General features: G+C 46.3%; 1 protein-coding gene across 1 annotated transcript in view; it reads right to left on the bottom strand.

Annotated features, from left to right (window-relative positions):
- LOC137371810 (unconventional myosin-X-like) overlaps window positions 1-20,333 on the bottom strand; it is a 518,005-nt gene that overhangs the window by 309,023 nt on the left and 188,649 nt on the right. Inside the window, exons 6-7 of the mRNA XM_068034697.1 lie at window positions 19,646-19,770; window positions 18,162-18,175 (exon numbers count right to left, since the gene is read on the bottom strand). Coding sequence (XP_067890798.1) covers window positions 18,162-18,175; window positions 19,646-19,770 — 139 coding nt within the window. The remainder of the gene's footprint in view (window positions 1-18,161; window positions 18,176-19,645; window positions 19,771-20,333) is intronic.

The following is a 20,333-nucleotide window of genomic DNA, read 5'->3' as shown; positions in this document are numbered from 1 at the left end:
CACCTCACTGTTAACCACTCGGCCAATCTTTGTGTCATCCACGAACTTACTGAACCTACCCCCCACATAGTCATCTATGTTGTTTATATAAATGACAAACAATAGGGGACCCAGCACAGATCTCTGTGGTACGACACTGGACACTGGCTTCCAGTCACTAAAACAGCCGTCTGTCATCACTCTCTGTCTCCTACAGCTAAGCCAATTTTGAATCCACCTTATCAAGTTACCTTGTATCCCATGTGCATTTTCTTTCTTGATAAGTCTCCCATGTGGGACCTTGTCAAAGGCTTTGCTGAAATCCATGTAAACTACATCAACTGCACTACCCTCATCTACACACCTGGTCACATGCTCAAAAAATTCAATCAAATTTGTTAGACATGACCTCCTTCTGACAGAGCCATGCTGACTATTCCTAATCAAATTTTGCCTCTCCAAGTGGAGATAGATTCTCCCCTTCAGAATTTTCTCCAATAGTTTCCCTACCACTGATGTGAGACTCACTGGTCTATAGTTCCCTGGCTTATCTCTACAACAGCTCCCCTCATACGTCAGTCCCGCCATCCCAGGAATCAGTCTGGTAAACCTTTGCTGCACTCCCTCTACAGCAAGAACATCCTTCCTCAGATAAGGAGACCAAAACTGCACACAATATTCCAGGTGTGGCCTCAGCAAGGCCCTGTATAATTGCAGTGATATACAGTCGAGAGGGAGTAGCCCTGGGAGTCCTCAACATCGACTCTGGACCCCTCCTGCTGATTACCATCTACTGCCCTCCCTCAGCTGATGAATCAGTACTCCTCCATGTTGAGCAGCACTTGGAGGAAGCACTGGGGTGGCAAAGGTGCAGAATGTACTCTGGGTGGGGGACTTCAATGTCCATCACCACGACTGGCTCGGTAGCACCACTACGGACCGAGCTGGCCGAGTCCTAAAGGACATAGCTGCTAGACTGGGTCTACGGCAGGTGGGGAGGGAACCAACAAGAGGGAAAACATACTTGACCTTGTCCTCACCAATCTGCCTGTCGCAGATGAATCTGTCCCTGATAGTATTGGTGGGAGTGACCACTGCACAGTCCTTGTGGAGACGATGTCCCGTCTTCACATTGGGGATACCCTCCATCGTGTTGTGTGGCACTACCACGGGACAGACTCTTAAAACACCTAGCAACTCAAACCAGGACATCCATGAGGTGCTGTGGGCCATCAGCAGCGGCAGAACTGTACTCGAGCACAATCTGTAACCTCATGGCCCGGTATATTCCCCACTCTACCATTACCATCAAGCCAGGAGACCAACCCTGGTTCAATGAAGAATGCAGGAGGGCATGCCAGGAGCAGCACCAGGCATACCTCAAAATGAGGTGTCAACCTGATGAAGCTACAATCCAGGACTACTTGCATGCCAAGCAGTGCAAGCAGCACGCGATAGACAGAGCTAAGCGATCCCACAACCAACGGATCAGATCTAAGCTCTGCAGTCCTGCCACATCCAGCTGTGAATGACGGTGGACAATTAAACAACTAACTAGAGTAGGTGGCTCCACAAATATCCCCATCCTCAATGATGGGGGAGCCCAGCACATCAGTACGAAAGATAAGGCTGAAACATTTGCAACAATCTTCAGCCAGAGGTGCCGAGTTGATGATCCATCTCGGCTTCCTCCTGAAGTCCCCAGCATCACAGATGCCAGACTTCAGCCAATTCGATTCATTCCGTGTGATATCAAGAAACGACTGAAGCCACTGGTTACTGCAAAAGCTCTGGGCCCTGACAATATTCCGGCAATAGTACTGAAGACCTGTGCTCCAGAACTTGCAGCACCGCTAGCCAAGCTGTTCCAATACAGCTGCAACACTGGCATCTACCCTGCAATGTGGAAAATTGCCCAGGTATGTCCTGTACACAAAAAGCAGGACAAGTCCAACCCGGCCAATTACCGCCCCATCAGTCTATTCTCGATCATCAGTAAAGTGATGGAAGGTGTCGTTGACAGTGCTATTAAATGGCACTTGCTTAGCAATAACCTGCTCAGTGACGCTCAGTTTGCATTCCAGCACGTCCTCTCAGCTCCTGACCTCATTACAGCCTTAGTTCAAACATGGACAAAAGAGCTGAACTCGAGGTGAGGTGAGAGTGACTGCCCTTGACTTCAAGGCAGCATTTGACCAAGTATGGCATCAAGGAGCCCTAGCAAAACTGGAGTCCATGGGAATCGAGGAAAACTCTCTGCTGGTTGGAGTCATACCTAGCGCAAAGTAAGATGACTGTGGTATTTGGAGATCAATCATCTCAGTCCCAGGACATCACTGCAACAGTTCCTCAGGGAAGTGTCCTGGGCCCAACCATCTTCAGCTGCTTCATCAATGACCTTCCTTCAATCATAAGGTCAAAAATGGGGATGTTCGCTGATGATTGCACAATGTTCAGCACCATTCACAACTCCTCAGATAGTGAAGCAGTCCGTGTAGAAATGCAGCAAGACCAGGACAATATCCAGGCTTGGGCTGATAAGTGGCAAGTAACATTCGCACCACACAAGTGCCAGGCAATGACCATCTCCAACAAGAGAGAATCTAATCATCTCCCCTTGACATTCAAAGGCATTACCATCACGATCAACATCCTGGGGGTTACCATTGACCAGAAACTGAACTAGAAACATAGAAACATAGAAAATAGGAGCAGGAGTAGGCCATTTGGCCCTTCGAGCCTGCTCCGCCATTCATTATGATCATGGCCAATCATCCAACTCGGTAACCTGTTCCCGCTTTCTCCCCATACCCTTTGATCCCTTTCGACCCAAGAGCTATATCTAACTCCTTCTTGAAAACATACAATGTTTTAGCCTCAACTGCTTTCTTTGGTAGTGAATTCCACAGGCTCACCACTCTCTGAGTCAAGAAATTTCTCCTCATCTCAATCCTGAAAGGTTTACCCCGTACCCTTAGACTATGACCCCTGGTTCTGGACTCCCCCACCATCGGGAACATCCTTCCTGCATCGAAGTCCAAATAATGATTGCACAGTATTCAGTAACATTCACAATTTCTCAGATATTGAAGCATTCCATGCCCGCATGCAGCAAGACCTGGACAACATTCAGGCTTGGGCTGATAAGTGGCAAGTAATATTCGTGCCACACAAGTGCCAGTCAATGACCATCTCCAACAAGAGACAATCTAACCATCTCCCCTTGTCATTCAATCATTACCATCACTGAATCATAGAAAGTTTAAGGCACAGAAAGAGGCCACTTGGCCCATCGTGTCTGTGCTGGCTGAAAAACGATCCACCTATTCTAATCCCACCTTCCAGCATTTGGTCCGTAGCCCTGTAGATTACGGCACTTGAGCTGCATATCCAGACTCCTTTTGAAATGAGTTGAGGGTTTCTGCCTCAACTACCCTTTCAGGCAGTGGGTTCCAGACCCCCACCACCCTCTGGGTGAAAAGGTTTTTCCTCATCTCCCCTCTATTCTTTCTACCAATCACTTTAAATCTATGACCCCCTAGTCACTGACCTCTCCACTAAGGTGAATAGACCCTTCACCTCCACTCTATCCAGGCCCCTCAACATTTTGTACATTTCAATCAGATCTCCCCTCAGCCTTCTCTGTTCCAAGGAGAACAACTCCAGCCTATCCAGTCTTTCCTCATAGCTGCATATTTCCAGTCCTGGCAACATCCTCGTAAATCTCCTCTGTACCCTCTCTAGTGCAATTACATCCTTTCTGTAATGAGGTGACCAGAACTGCACACAGTACTCAAGTTGTGGGCTAACCAATGATTTATACAGTTCCAGCATAACCTCCCTGCTCTTATATTCTATACCTCAGCTAATATAGGAAAGGGTTCCATATGCCTTCTTAACCACCGTATCGACCTGTCCTGCTACCTTCAGGGATCTGTGGACATTCACTCCAAGGTCCCTCACTTCCTCTACACTTCTTAGTATTTTCCCATTAATCGTTTATTCCTTTGCCTTGTTTGACCTCCCCAAATGCATCACCTCACACTTCTCCAGGTTGAATTCCATTTGCCACTTTTCTGCCCATCTAACCAGACCATCAATATCTTCCTGCAGCCTACAGCTATCCTCCTCACTATCTACCACACGGCCAATCTTTGTGTCGTCTGCAAACTTCTTGATCATGCTCCCTACATTTACCTCCAAATTATTAATATATACCACAAAACGCATGGGACCCAGTACTGAGCCCTGCGGAACACCACTAAAACAGCCCTCCAGTCACTAAAACACCTGTCAACAATTATCCTTTGTTTCCTGCCACTGAACCAAGTTTGTATCCACCTTGCTGCATTTCCCTAGATCCCATGGCATCTTATTTTTGTAACCAGTCTGCCATGTGGGACCTTGTCAAAAGCCTTGCTAAAATCCATGTAGACCACATCAACTACACTACCCTCATCTATCTTCCTTTTTACTTCTTCAAAAAATTCGATCAAGTTGGTCAAACATCATCCACTATCAACATCCTGGGGGTTACCATTGACCAGAAACGAAACTGGACCAGCCACATAAATAGTGTGGCTAAAAGGGCAGGTCAGAGGCTAGGAATCCTGCAGCGAGTAACTCACCTCCTGACTCCCCAAAGCCTGTCCGCCATCTACAAGGCACAAGTCAGGAGTGTGATGGAATATGCTCCACTTGCCTGGAAGGGTGCAGCTCCAACAACATTCAAAAAGCTCGACAAAGCAGCCCCCTTAATTGCAGCAATGCGCAGCACCATAAACATTCACTCCCTCCACCACCGACGCACAGTGACAGCAGGGTGTGCCATCTACAAGATGCACTGCAGCAACTCACCAAGACTCCTTAAACATCACATTCCAAAACTGTGACCTCTACCACCTAGAAGGACAAGGGCATCAAACACATTGGAATACCACCACCTGCAAGTTCCATTCCACACAATCACAGAATCATTAAAATGCAGAAGGAGGCCATTCGGCCCATCGTGTCCACACTGGCTCTCTGAAAGAACAATTCCCTCAGTTCCATTCCCCTGCCTTCTCCCCATCATCCTGCACATTCTTCCTTTTCATATAACTGTCCAATTCCCTTTTGAACGCTTCAATTAAACCTGCCTCCTCCACGTTCTCAGGCAGCACATTCCAGACCTTAACCACTCTCTGCGTGAAAAAGTTTTTCATCCTGTCACTTTTGCTTCTCTTACCAAATACTTTAAATCTGTGCCCTCTCATTCTCGATCCTTTCACGAGTGGGAACAGTTTCTCTCTATCTACTCTGTCCAGACCCCTCATGATTTTGAATACCTCTATCAAATCACCTCTCAGCCTTCTCTTCTCCAAGGAAAAGAGTCCTGACTTTTTAGAGATACAGCACTGAAACAGGCCCTTCGGCCCACCGAGTCTGTGCCGAACATCAACCACCCATTTATACTAATCCTACACTAATCCCATATTCCTACCAAACATCCCCACCTGTCCCTATATTTCCCTACCACCTACCTATACTAGGGGCAATTTATAATGGCCAATTTACCTATCAACCTGCAAGTCTTTTGGCATGTGGGAGGAAACCGGAGCACCCGGAGGAAACCCACGCAGACACAGGGAGAACTTGCAAACTCCACACAGGCAGTACCCGGAATTGAACCCGGGTCCTTGGAGCTGTGAGGCTGCGGTGCTAACCACTGCGCCACTGTGCCGCCCAATCTATCTCCAATCTATCTTCATAACTGTAATTCCTCATCCCTGGAACCATTCTCGTGAATCTTTTCTGTACTCTCTCCAATGTCCTCACATTTTTCCTCAAGTGTGGTGCCCAGAATTGGTTGCAATACTCCAGCTGAGGCTTAATTAGTGTCTTGTACAAGTTCAACATAACTTCCTTGCTCTTGTACTCTATGCCCCTATTAATAAAGCCCAGGATACTGTATGCTTTATTAACCACTCTCTCAACATGTCCTGTCACCTTCAATGATTTATGCACTTACACATCCAGGTCCCTCTGCTCCTGCACCCGCTTTAGAATTGTACCCTTTATTTTATATTGTCTCTCCATGTTCTTCCTATCTTAATGAATCACCTCACATTTCACAGCATTGAACTTCATCTGCCACCTGTCTGCCCATTCCACCAACTTGTCTATGTCCTTTTGAAGTTCTACACTATCTTCCTCACAGTTCACAATGCTTCCAAGTTTCGTATCATCTGCAAACTTTGAAACTGTGCCCTGTATACCAAGGTCTGGGTCATTAATATATATCAGGAAAAGCAAGGGTCCCAACACTGATCCCTGGGGAACTCCACTACAAACCTTCCTCCAGCCTGAAAAACATCCATTAACCACTACTCTTTGTTTCCTGTCACTCAGCCAATTTCGTATCCATGTTGCTACTGTCCCTTTTATTCCATGAGCTACAGTTTGCTCACAAGTCTGTTGTGTGGCACTGTATCAAATGCCTTTTGAAAGTCCATGTACACCACATCAACAGCATTTCCCTCATCAACCCTCTCTGTTACCTTCTCAAAATACTCCAGCAAGTTAGCTTAACATGATTTTCCCTTAAGAAATCCATGCTGGCTTTCCTTAATTAACTTCTATTTGTCCACGTGACTGTTGATTTTGTCCCAAATTATTTTTTATAGAAGCTTTCCCACCACTGAAGATGAACTGACTGGCCTCTAGTTGCTGGGCTTATCTTTACACCCTTTTTTGGACAAAGGTGTAACGTTTGCAATTCTCTAGTCCTCTGAAAAAATATGGCCAGTGCCTCTGCAAATTTCCACCCTCACTTCCCTCAGTATCGTTGGATGTATCTCATCTGGCCCTGGTGCTTTATCCACTTTAAGTACAGACAGCATATCTAATACTTCCTCTTTATCAATTTTAAACCCCTCTAGTGTCTGAATTACCTCCTCTTTCAACATTGCCTGGGTTGCATCTTCTTCCTTGGTAAAGACAGATGCAAAGTATTCATTTAATACCTCAGCTATGCCCTCCACCTCCATGTGCAAATCCCCTTTCTGGTCCTTAATTGGCCCAACTCCTCCTTTTACCACCCTTTTACTATTTATATGTCTAGAGAAAACTTTGGGATTTCCTTTAATGCTAGCTGCCAGTCTTTTTTCATGCTCTCTCTTTGCTTTTTCACTTCCCCTCTGGACCTTCTATATTCAGCCTGGTTCTCAATAGTATTTTCTACCTGGCATCTGTCATACACACACTTTTGCTTTTTTATCTTAATCTCTACCTCTTTTGTCATCCAGGGAGCTCTGGATTTGTTTGCTCTACTTTTCCCCTTCGAGGGAACATACCTTGACTGTGCCCAAACGTTCTCTTCTTTGAAAGTAACCCATTGTTCATCTATCGGTTTTCCTGCTAGCTTTTGACTCCAATTTATTCGCCCCAGCTCCATTCTTACCCCATTGAAGTTGGCCTTCCCCCAGTTAATTATTCTTACTCTGGATTCTCCTATTCCTATGCTCACTCGCACATGGGACTGGGAGTTATCCTGAAATTACTGCTTTGGATGTCCTGCTTTTTGTGTCTTTAATGCATCGGTGCAGACTCGATGGGCTGAAGGGCCTCTTCTGCACTTTATTATTCTGTGGTTCTGTGGATTGCTCGTTGTCCTTTTCCATAATCAGCCTAAACGTTATGATACAATGATCACTGTCCCCTAAATGCTCTCCTACTGATACTTGAACCACTTGGCCCACCTCATTCCCAAGAACCAGGACTAGCAACATACTGTTGTAGAAAATTTTCCTGAACACACTCTAGGAACTCTTGCTCCTCACTCACTTTACACTACTATTATCCCAGTCTATGTTTGGATAATTAAAGTCTCCCATTGTAACCACCCTATAATTTTTGCACCTCTCTGTAATTTCCTTATAAATTTCTTCCTTCATATCCTTCCCACTAGCTGGTGGCTAATAGACAACACTGAGCAATGTTCCTTAGCTCTAGACAAATTGATTCCCCTCTGGGACATCCTTTTTCTCCATCACTTCAATGCCCTCCTTAATCAATACTGCCACCCCTCCCCCTTTTTTTCCCTTTTCTATCTTTCCTGAGTAGCTTGTATCCACCCAGTCCTGTCCTTCTTTGAGCCCAGGTCTCTGTTATAGCCACAACATCATATTTCCGAATGACAATCTGCGCCTGTACCTCACCGGCCTTATTAACCACACTCTGTGCATTCACATACATGCACATTAACCCTGATCCAGACTTTATTACTTTCTCCCTTACTCTGACCCCACCTAATAATGTACTATTCCCTACTCTCGTGCTATCTATTTCCCCCAGTATTCTGTGCACCTCGGTATTCCTCTCTGATACTTGCTCCTGGTTCCTACACCCCAGACAAGTTACCAGTTTTGCTTCCCTCCAATCTGAGCTCCCTCTCAGGTTCCCATCCCCCTGACAATTTAGTTTAAACCCTCCCCAACAGCACTAGCAAATCTCCCCGCAAGGATATTCATCCCAGTCCTGCTAAGATACAACCCGTCTATCTTGTACAGGTCCCACCTGCCCCAGAACCGGTCCCAATGTCTCAGAAATATGATGCCCTCCCTCCTACACCAGCTCTCCAGCCACATGCTCAATCGATCAATTCTCCTATTCCTATACTCACTTGCACGTGGGACTGGGAGTAATCCTGAGATTACTGCTTTGGACGTCCTGCTTTTTAATCTCCTTCCGAGCTCCCTAAAATCTGCTTTCAGGACCTCAACCCCCTTCTTACCTATGACATTGGTACCAATGTGGACCACGACCTCTGGCTGTTCACCCTCCCCCAGAGGAATGTCCTGCAGCCTCTCCGTGATATTCTTGACCCTGGCACCAGGGAGGCAACACACCATCCTGGAGTCATGTTTACCGCCGTAGAAACGCCTGTCTGTTCTCCTAACAAATCTCCTATCACTACTGCTCTTCTACTCCTCTTCCTCCCCTCCTGTGCAGCTGAGCCAGCTATGTTGCCACAAATCTAGCTCTGACTGCACTCCTCTGAGGAACCATCACCTACACCAGCAACAAAAATGGAAAACCGATTAGCGAGTGAGATCCTGTCAAGGGACTCCTGCACGACCTGCCTGGTTCTTTTAGACTGCCTGGCAGTCACCTATTCTCTATCTACCTGCATGCTCCTAACCTGCAGTATTACCACCTCCCTAAACATGCTATCCACATAGTCCTCCTGCTCGCGGATGCACAACAGTGACTCCAGCTGCTGCTCAAGTTCCGAAACTCGGAGCTCATGACTACCCACATGCCCAGGCTGTACATTCCACTCAGCAGAGCTCCCTTGCCACACCTTAACTTTACAGACTACTTATTATAAGTAGAATAGCTTACCAAGTACTCACCAAACAGCTCCTTCCACTGCACTGAAGCAAGAACCAGATATGGGAGGATTAAAAAAGTCGGAAAAAAAGTAGAAACATGGAGCACCTCCTCCCCCTTCACCAAACTCGCCACTCACCAAACTCCCCCTTCAACAAACTGGCCACTCACCAAACTCCCCCTTCACCAAACTCACCACTCACCAAACTCCCCCTTCACCAAACTCGCCACTCACCAAACTCGAATCTCTACAAGATTCAAGATCTTCATTCCAAGTCACACACCATCCTGACTTGGAACTATATCACCGTTCCTTCACTGTCGCTGGGTCAAAATCCTGGAACTCCCTTCCTGACAGCACTGTGGGTGTACCTACCTCACATGGACTGCAGCGGTTCAAGAAGGCAGCTCAACACCACCTTCTCAAAGGCAATTAGGGATGGGCAATAAATGCTGGCCTGGCCAGTGACACCCACATCCCATAAATGAATTAAAAAATGGCCTTTTGGCCTGGCTCCTGTCCAGCGTAAGGGTGTGAATGTTGACTTGAGTGAGGACCAGGCTCTGCTGTGATGCCTGCCAACAATCAGTGTCTGGACTCGGCTGAGCTGGCAGGGGCACTGTTGTCCATGGAGCCCATATCGCAGAAAGAAGGCAGCACCAGCAGGGCAGCAGAGAATTGTCTGCCCATCAAATGGGAACAAACCCAAGGAAGTGGGTTTTGAACACCACACTTTAGAAAGCATGTGAAGGCAGACAGGATTTTTGGCTTTATTATTATCAGAATAGAGTACAAGAAGAAGGAAGCTTTGGTAATCCTTTATAAATCACTGTTTAGGCCTCATCTGGACTGTTGTGGCCAAATCTGAGCACCAAGCTTTAGGAAGCTAATTGGATAAATACTTGAAAAGGAAAACATTGCAGGGCTATGGGGAAAGTTCAGGGGGAGTGGGACGAATTGGATCGCTCTATCAAAGCTTTTGTTTATATAAAGGCAAAGAACAGTAGAGATCGTGAAAATCGGGAAAGATATAAAGAACAGCAAAGGAATCCAAAGAAAGTAGGAAGAGCTGCAAAAAGGGAATACAAGAGAAAACTTGCAAGTGACATTGAGCAAAATCCGAAAGGTTTTCACAAGTATATTAAAGCAAGTGGATGGCTTTGAGTAACAAATGTCCCTTAAAGTTAGATGCAGGTAACATTGTAATTGGAAATCAGGAAAACTTCCTAAATCCTTTGTATGGTCCTTCACAGTAGAAGAAGAGGATAAAGTACCAGATATACTAGGAAAAGTCAAAATAAATCAAGTGGAAGAAGTTACTAGATTTAGTATAGGTTTAAGAATAGTAACAGTGAAAGTAATGGGATAAATAGACAATTCTCCAGGGCTTGATGGTTTCCACCCCAGGGGATTAAAAGAAGTTGATGAGGAAATTTTCGATGCTTTTGTCAGAACCTTCCAAACTCTCTTTTGATTCAGGAATTTTCCCCCTTTGATATGAATGTTGCCGATGTCCCTCCATTTACTTACAAAGTGCAGGTGAGATACATGAGAAAATTATAGGCCTGTTAGTCTAATGTCTGTGTGGGGAAGTTACTAGAATCTGTTATTAGGGGCAGGGTGACTGACCACTTGTTTGAATGAGCTAATCAGAGAGCCAGCATGGGTTTAGAAAGGGTAAGTCATATCTCACAAACTTTGTCGATTTTCTTTTGAGGAGGTAATAAATGTGGTGAGAGAGGAAATATTAAGAGGTTTAGCATCTTCAGAAGTTGATAAATCACCAGGTCCAGATAAAATATATTCTAAGGTGCCAATAGAGGGGAGGCAATAGCAGAGGCTCTGACCATCATTATCCAACCTGCTCTGGCTTCAGATGTGGTGTCAGAAGACTGGAGGACTGCAAATGTTGTACCGTTGTTAAAAAAGAGAGAAAAGGATAGACCAAGTATTTATAAGCCAGTCAGCTGAACTTCAGTGGTGGGCAAATTATTGGAAAAAATTTTGAGGGACAGTATTAATCATCATTTAGAAAGAGAGCCAGAGACAGAGTCATTTACAGCATAGAAGGAGGCCATTCAGCACATTGAAAGGCACGGATTAATCAAGGACAATCAATATGGATTTGTTAAGAGAAGATCATGTCTTACTGACTTGACTGAGGAAGTAACAAGAAGGATCCATGAGGGCAGTGCATTTAATATAGTCTACATGGATTTTAACAAGGCTTTTAACAGGATGTTGCCTGGTCTGGAGGGCATTAGCTATGAGGAGAGGTTGGATAAACTCGGATTGTTTTCACTGGAACGACGGAGGTGGAGGGGCGACATGATAGAGGTTTACAAAGTTATGAGCGGCATGGACAGAGTGGATAGTCAGAAGCTTTTTCCCAGGGTGGAAGAGTCAGTTACTAGGGGACATAGGTTTAAGGTGCGAGGGGCAAAGTTTAGAGGGGATGTGCGAGGCAAGTTCTTTACACAGAGGGTGGTGAGTGCCTAGAACTTGCTGCCGGGGGAGGTGGTGGAAGCAGATACGATAGCGACGTTTAAGAGACATCTTGACAAATATATGAATAGGAAGGGAATAGAGGGATATGGGCCCCGGAAGTGCAGAAGGTGTTAGGTTCGGCAGGCATCAAGATCGGCGCAGGCTTGGAGGGTCGAATGGCCTGTTCCTGTGCTGTACTGTTCTTTGTTCTTTTGGTAAGGTCCTAAATGACAGACTGGTCAGAGAAGTAAAAGCCCATAAGATCCAAGGCAAAGTGGTAAGTTAGATCCAAAATTGGCTCAGTGGCAGGAAGCAAAGAGTAAATGATCAATGGGTGTTTGTGTGACTGGAAGGCTGCTTCCATGGGATTCTGCAGGGCTCAATACTAGGCCCCTTGCAGTTCATGGAATAGAGCGATCATTTAGACTTAAATGTAGGGGGCATAATTAAGACATTTTTTAGATGATACAAAAATTGGCCGCATGGTTGATATTGAAGAAGAAAACTATAGACTGCAGGAAGATATTTGATGAACTGGTCAGGAGGCAAGACAGTGGCAAATGGAGTACAATCCGGAGAAGTGTGAGATGATGCATTTGAGGAGGGCAAACAAGCCAAGGGAATACATAATAAATGGTAGGATACTGAGAAATGAAGAGGAACAGAGGGACTTTGGAGTGCATGTCTACAGATCCCTGAAGGTAGCTGGACAGGTAGATAAGGTGGTCAAGAAGGCATACGGGATACTTGCCTAAATTAGGCGAGGCACAGAATATAAGAGTTGGGAGATTATGCTGGAACTGTATAAAACACTGCTTAGACCACAGCTGGAGTACTATGTACAGTTCTGGTCACCACATTACAGGAAGGATGTGCTCACATTAGAGAGGGTACAGAGGATTGCTGGAGCCCTGGCAAAGATTTTTGTATCATTGTTAGCCACGGGTAAGGTACCAAAGACTGGAGGATAGCAAATGTTGTGCCTTTATTTAAAAAGGGCAGCAGGGATAAGCCAGGGAACTGCAGGTCGGTGAGCCTTACATCAGTGGTGGGAAAGTTATTGGAAGGGATTCTGAGAGACAGGATTTATATGCAATTGGAAAGGCATGGTCTGATTAGGGATAGTCAGCATGGCTTTGAGCGTGGGCAATCATGTCTCACGCGTTTTTCAAGGAGGTGACCAAGAGGATTGACGAGGGCAGGGCGATGGACCTTGTCTACATGGACTTTAGCAAGGCCTTTGACAAGGTCCCGCATGGTAGGCTGGTCCAGAAGGTTTGAACACATGGGATCCAGGGTGAGCTAGCCAATTGGATACAAAATTGGCTTGGTGATAGGAGGCAGAGGGTGGTAGTGGAGGGTTGTTTTTCAGATTGGAGGCCGGTGACCAGTGGTGTGCTGCAGGGATCGGTGCTGGGCCCTCTGTCGTTTGTCATATATATTAATGACTTGGATATGAATGCAAAGGGCATGATTAGTAAGTTTGCAGATGACAATAAAATTGGTGGTATAGTGGACAGTGAAGAAGGTTGTCTAAGGTTAGAACAGGATATAGATAACCTGGGAAAGTGGGCAAGTGATTGACAAATGGAATTTAACGCAGACAAGTGTGAACTGATGCATTTTGGGAAGTTAAACCAGGGTAGGACATATACAGTGAATGGCAGGGCCCTGGGGAGTGTTCTTGAGCAGAGAGACCTTGGGGTGCAAGTACATAGTTCCCTGAAAGTGGCAACACAGGTAGACAGGGTGGTGAAGAAGGCGTATGGCATGCTTGCCTTCATCGGCCGAGGCACTGAGTACAAGAGTTGGGACATCATGTTACAGTTGTACATAACGTTGGTTAGGTCGCATTTGGAGTACTGTGTGCAGTTCTGGTCGCTGCACTACAGGAAAGATGTGATTAAACTAGAGAGGGTGCAGAAAAGATTCACAAGGATGTTGCCTGGTTTGGAAGGCTTGAGTTATAAAGAGAAATTGGATAGGCTGGGTCTGTTTTCCCTGGAGCGAAGGAGGCTGAGAGGGGACATGATAGAGGTATATAAAATTATGACAGACATAGATAGGGTAGATAGCCAGAGTCTGTTTCCCATGGTAGGGGTGAGTAAAACTAGAGGGCATAGATTTAAGGTGAGAGAGAGGAGGTTTAAAGGGGATCAAAGGGGTAAATTTTTCTCACAAAAATAGTGGGTATCTGGAATGAGCTGCCAGAGGAGGTGGTGGAGGCAGGAACAGTAGCAACATTTAAGAGGCATCTGGACAGGTACTTGAATGAGTAAGGCATAGAGAGATATGGAATTAATGCAGGCAGGTGGGATTAGTCACAGAGTCATACAGCACTGAAACAGGCCCTTCGGCCCACCGAGTCTGTGCTGACCAACAACCACCCATTTATACTAATCCTATATTAATCCCATATTCTCTACCACATCCCCACCACCTACCTACCTACAGTAGGGGCAATTTACAATGGCTAATTTACCTATCAACCTGCAAGTCTTTGGCTGTGGGAGGAAACCGGAGCACTGGCAGAAACCCACGCAGTCACAGGGAGAACTTGCAAACTCGGCACAGGCAGTACCCAGAACGAAACCCGGGTCACTGGAACTGTGAGGCTGCAGTGCTAGCCACTGTGCCACCCTCCACTCTGCCGCCTTAGTATAGATAGGCATTATGGTCGGCATGGACACGGTGGGCCGAAGGGCCTGTTTCTATCCTGAACGACTCTATGACTCAATGACTTTATGAGAGGAGATTTACGAGGATGTTGCCAAGAATGGAGAATTTTCACTATGAGGAAGGACTGGGTAGGTTAGGGTTGTTTTCTTTGGAGCAGAGGAGATTGGGGGGAGATTTAATTGAGGTGTATAAAATTATGAGGGACCTAGATAGAGTGGATAGGGAAGACCTATTTCCCTTAGCAGAGAGGTCAATAATCAGACGGTATAGATTTAAAGTAATTGGTAGAAAGATTAAAGGGGAGTTGAGGAGTAATGTTTTCAGCTGGAGGGTGGTGGGGGTCTGGAACTCACTGCCTGAAAGGGTAGTAGAGACAGAAACCCTCATAACATTGAAAAAACACTTGGAAATTCACTTGAAATGCTGTAACCTACAGGGCTATGGACCAAGAGCTGGAGGGTAAGTAGACTGAAGAGCTCTCTTCGGTCGGCATAGACATGAAGGGCCAATGATGAGGAGTGCATGATGAGAGAGACTACGAAGAGATTATGAGAGAAATCAAAAAAACAATTAGAAAGGCAAAGGGGAACTATAAGTTATCAAAGTTCATAAAGGGGTCTTGATAGGGTGGATGTGGAAAGGATGTTTCCTCTTGTGGGAGAATCTAGAACTAGGGGTCACTGTTTCAAAACAAGGGGTTGTCCATTTAAGACAGAGATGAGGAGAAATTTTTTCTCTCAGAGGGTTGTGAGTCTTTGGAATTCTCTTCCTCAAAAGGTGGAAGCAGAGTCTTTAAATATTTTTAAGGCAGAGGTAGATAGATTCTTGATAAGAAAGGGGTGAAAGGTTATCGGGGGTAGGCGGGAATGTGGAGCTGAGGTTACAATCAGATCAGTCAAGATCTTGGGGCCAAGTGGCCTACTCCTGCTCCTAATTTGCATGTTCATGTTTAGTTTAGTTTAGTTTAGAGATACAGCACTGAAACAGGCCCTTCGGCCCACCGAGTCTGTGCCGACCATCAACCACCCATTTATACTAATCCTACACTAATTCCATATTCCTACCACATCCCCACCTGTCCCTATATTTCCCTACCACCTACCTATACTAGGGGCAATTGCTAATGGCCAATTTACCTATCAACCTGCAAATCTTTTGGCATATGGAAGGAAACCGGAGCACCCGGAGGAAACCCACGCAGACACAGGGAGAACTTGCAAACTCCACACAGGCAGTACCCAGAATTGAACCCGGGTCGCTGGAGCTGTGAGGCTGCGGTGCTAACCACTGCGCCACTGTGCTGCCCACATTCATAAAACAGTAAATTATTTTACAGGTACAGCGATTAAAAGAAAAAAGGGCTGGGATGGGAAAAGGACAATTAAGGGACAGATGGGATAATACCACTGGTAACGAAATTGGCTGAGTGACAGGAAACAGAGAGGACTTGTGCACATTGGAGGAAGATATATAATGGGGTTCCCCAGGGGTCAGTGTTGGGACCTGCTTTTCTTGATATATATTAATGACCTAGACTTGGGTGTACAGGGCACAATTTCAAAATTTGCGGATGACACAAAACTTGGAAATATTGTGAACTGTGAGGAGGATAGTGATAAACTGCAAGAGGACATAGACAGGCTAGTGGAATGGGTGGACAAGTGGCAGATGAAATTTAATGCAGAGAAGTGTGAAGTGATACATTTTGGTCGGATGAACAAGGAGAGGCAATATAAAATAAACGGTACAATTCTAAAGTGGGTGGAGGAGCAGAGTGACCTGGGGGTGTATGTGCACAAATTATTAAAGGTTACAGGACAGGTTAATGAAGCATACGGGATCCTGGGCTTTATAAACAGGGGCATAGAGTAGAAAAAGAAGGAAGTTATGATAAACCTGGATTAAACACTAGTTCAGCCTCAAATGGAGTCCGACCCAGCCTGAGTCCTTCCGTTTATTCGCGCGCCCGACCCAACCCCACCATCAGTTAACCTACCTTCCGTTTTTCACATTGTTGCTGATCTGCATAATCTTTAAAAAACTGTAACAAAACCACCTTTCTAGTCCAAAAATTACAGTCACAGTGGAGCCACTTACCTGAGGTTGTGATAGAGTGTGTCCGACCCAGCCCAACCCGGAAGTGCAACTCGACCCAAACCTGACACATGTCATCGAGTCCCGTCAGGTTCGGGTCGGGTAGCCGGTTTTTAATCCCACCTGCCACATTCCCCTGTATCCCACGAGCTTTCATTTTACTGACCAGTCTGCCATGTGGGACCTTGTCAAATGCCTTACTAAGATCCATGTAGACCACATCCACTGGACTACCCTCATCAATCCTTCTTGTTCCTTCCTCAAAAAACTCAACTAAGTTATAAAACATGACCTTCCCTTAACAAATCCATGCTGACTATCCCTGATTAATCTGTGCCTTTCTAAGTGGCAGTTTATCCTGTCCCTCAGAATAGATTCTAACAATTTACCCACCACCGGGAGTAACTGCATTCAGTTTTAGAGAGATACAGGCCCTTCAGCCCACCAAGTCTGTGCTGACCAACAACCACCCATTTATACTAATCCTACAGTAATCCCATATTCCCTACCACATCCCCACCACCTACCGACACTAGGGGCAATTTACAATGGCCAATTTACCTATCAACCTGCAAGTCTTTGGCTGTGGGAGGAAACCGGAGCACCCGGCGAAAACCCATGCGGTCACAGGGAGAACTTGCAAACTCTGAACGGGCAGTACCCAGAATCGAACCCAGCTCGCTGGAGCTGTGAGGCTGCGGTGCTAACCACTGTGCCGCCCAGTTTTGGGGGAGATGGTGGTGTAGTAGTAATGTCACAGAACTAGTAATCCAGAGGCCCAGTCTAATGTGCCGGGGACACAGGCTCAAATCCCACCATGACAGCTGCTGGAATTTAAATTCAATTAATCAATTTTTAAAATCTGGAACTGAAAGCTAGTCTCAGGAATGAAACTATCATCGATTGTTGTAAAAACCCCTCTGGTTCACTAATGTCCTTTAGGGAAGGAAATCTGCTGTCCTTACCTGGTCTGACCTACATGTGACACCAGACCCACAGCAAAGTGGTTAACTCTTAAATGCCCTCTGAAATGGCCTAGTAAGCCACTCAGTTGTATTCAAGAGGCCAGCTCACCACCACCAAGGGCAATAAATGCTGGCCTAGCCAGCGAAGCCCAAATTCTGTGAATTAATTTTGAGGAATACCTGATTGAAGCATTTAAGATGATTAAAGGAGTTGATTGGGTCGATAGAGGGAAACTATTTCCTCTGGTGGGGGGAGTCTAGAAAAAGGGGGCAGAACCTTAAAATTAGAGCAAGTCCGTTCAGGGGTGATGTCAGGAAGCACTTCTTCACACAAAATGGAGTGGAAATCTGGAACTCTCTCCCCCAGAAAGCTGGTAAGGCTGGGTGGGGGTTAATTGAAAATTTCAAACTGAGATTGATAGATTTTTGTTGAATAAGAGGCATTGAGGGTTGCGGAACCAAGGCAGGTAAATGGAGTTAAAATGTAGACCAGCCCCAATCTCATTAAATGGTGGAAAAGGTTCAATGGGCAGAACAGTCTCCTGTGCTGTGTGATTCTAAGTGGAGAGAGCTCAGACACTTACCTTTTCCAGCAAATCTGTAGTGTGGGTTAAGGCTTTTAAAGGGTCACCTGTAAGTTTAACTTCATTTTACTGTGGGTGGGGCGGGGGGGGGGGGAAGTCTTAAGCTTTCAGGGTCATGATCAATCTTTAGTATAACTGACTGACAGTATGCAACACTCTGCACTCATCCTAAAGCCCAAACATCTCACTCTACACTCCAAACCCCCACCTCAAATCTCAAACCTTCACCCCAATCCCAAGCCATCACCCCAAACCCCTCACCCTAAAATCCTCACCGCAATCCCAAACTTTCATCCCAAACCCTCACCCCAAACCCTCGCCCTAAAACCCTCACTGTAATCCCAAACCTTCACTCCAAATCCCAAATCCTCACCCTAAACCCCAAATGCTCACCCCAAACCCCTAATCTCAAACCCTCATCCAAAATCCCAAACCCTCACCCCAAACCCTCACCCTAAAACCCTCACTTTAATCCCAAACCTTCACTCCAAATCCCAAATCCTCACCCTAAACCCCAAATGCTCACCCCAAACCCCTAATCTCAAACCCTCACCCAAAATCCCAAACCCTCACCCTAAAACCCTCACTCCAAATCCCAAACCCTCACTCCAAATCCCAAACCCTCACTCCAAATCCCAAACCCTCAGCCCAAACCCCAAATCCTCACCCCAAACCCCTAATCTCAAACCCTCACCCAAAATCCCAAACCCTCACGTCAAACCCTCACCCTAAAACCCTCACTGTAATCCCAAACCTTCACTCCAAATCCCAAATCCTCACCCTAAACCCCAAATCCTCACCCCAAACCCCAATCTCAAACCCTCATCCAAAATCCCAAACCCTCACCCTAAAACCCTCACTGTAATCCCAAACCTTCACTCCAAATCCCAAATCCTCACCCTAAACCCCTCATCGCAAACCCTCACCCAAAATCCCAAACCCTCACCTCAAACCCTTCATCCCAAATCCCAAACCCTCTCCCGAAATCCTAAATCTTCACCCCAATCCCAAACGCTCACCTTGATCCAAAACACTCACCCCAAATCCTCACTCTAATCTCAAATCCTCACACCAAACCCCTCACCCCAATCCCAAACCCACACTCTGAACCCCGCTCTCCAAATCTCAACCTCTCACCCCAAACCCAAATCCCTTACCCCAAACCCCTCACCCCAATCCCAAACCCACACTCTGACCCCTCATTCCAAATCTCAACCCCTCACCCCATCTCAAAAACCTCACTCCAACCTCTCTACACAAACCCTTCATCCCCTCACCCCAAACCCCTTACCCCAAACAGTACTATTCTTCCACTGGTAGTCAGTACACTGCTGCACTGGGGCCATTGTACTGCCAGTGGGCAGGGTCAGGGGACAGTGATCAGTGGGTCATTGACAGGGCAGGGAGCAGAGAAGGAAGGGCCCAGCGGCAGACACAGCTGATCATCGCACGCCCTGGAGGCGAGGTCAGGGTGAGAAGGATACAGTCGACGATGCCACCTCCCTCAATGTTCCCGTTCTGAGAGAAGTGAAGCTGGATGAATTTCCCGAACCTGCTGGAGTTGTTGTTGTAAACCGTCTTGGCATTCCCAAACGCTTCCATTACTGGGCTGCAGGGGAAGATTTTCACCCTGTTAATGTGGCATCTATGAAACTGGAGCTCATTCAAAACTCTGCTGTTCGTGTCCTTACTCGTTCCAAGTCCTGTTCCCCGATCACCCCTGTGCTCACTGTCCTACATTGGCTCCCGGTGAAGCAAAGTCTCAATTTAAAAATTCTCATATTTGCTTTCAAATCCCTCGATGGCCTTGCCCCCTCCCTATCTCTGTAATCTCCTCCTGCCCCACAACTCTGCGAGATCTCTGCACTCCTCTAATTCTGGCCTCTCGAACAGCCCCGATTTTAACCACTCCATCATTGGCAGCTGTGCCGTTAGCTGCCTGGGTACTAAACTCTGAAATTCCCTCCCAAAACCTCTTCACTTCTCTCTCCTCCTTTGAGATGCTCCCTTAAACCCGCATCTTTGACCAAACATTGGAGGGGACGGCAGGGGCTGATAAATCAGAGGGGGAGGAGCCGACCTGATTGGATGCAGCGTTGGCGGGTGATAAATCAGTGGGGGAAGAGCCGACCTGATTGGATGCAGTGTTGGCGGGTGATAAATCAGAGGGGG

Source organism: Heterodontus francisci, chromosome 7 (assembly GCF_036365525.1).
Source record: "Heterodontus francisci isolate sHetFra1 chromosome 7, sHetFra1.hap1, whole genome shotgun sequence".
Lineage (NCBI taxonomy): Eukaryota > Metazoa > Chordata > Chondrichthyes > Heterodontiformes > Heterodontidae > Heterodontus > Heterodontus francisci.
This window is presented reverse-complemented; position numbering and strand designations above follow the sequence as displayed.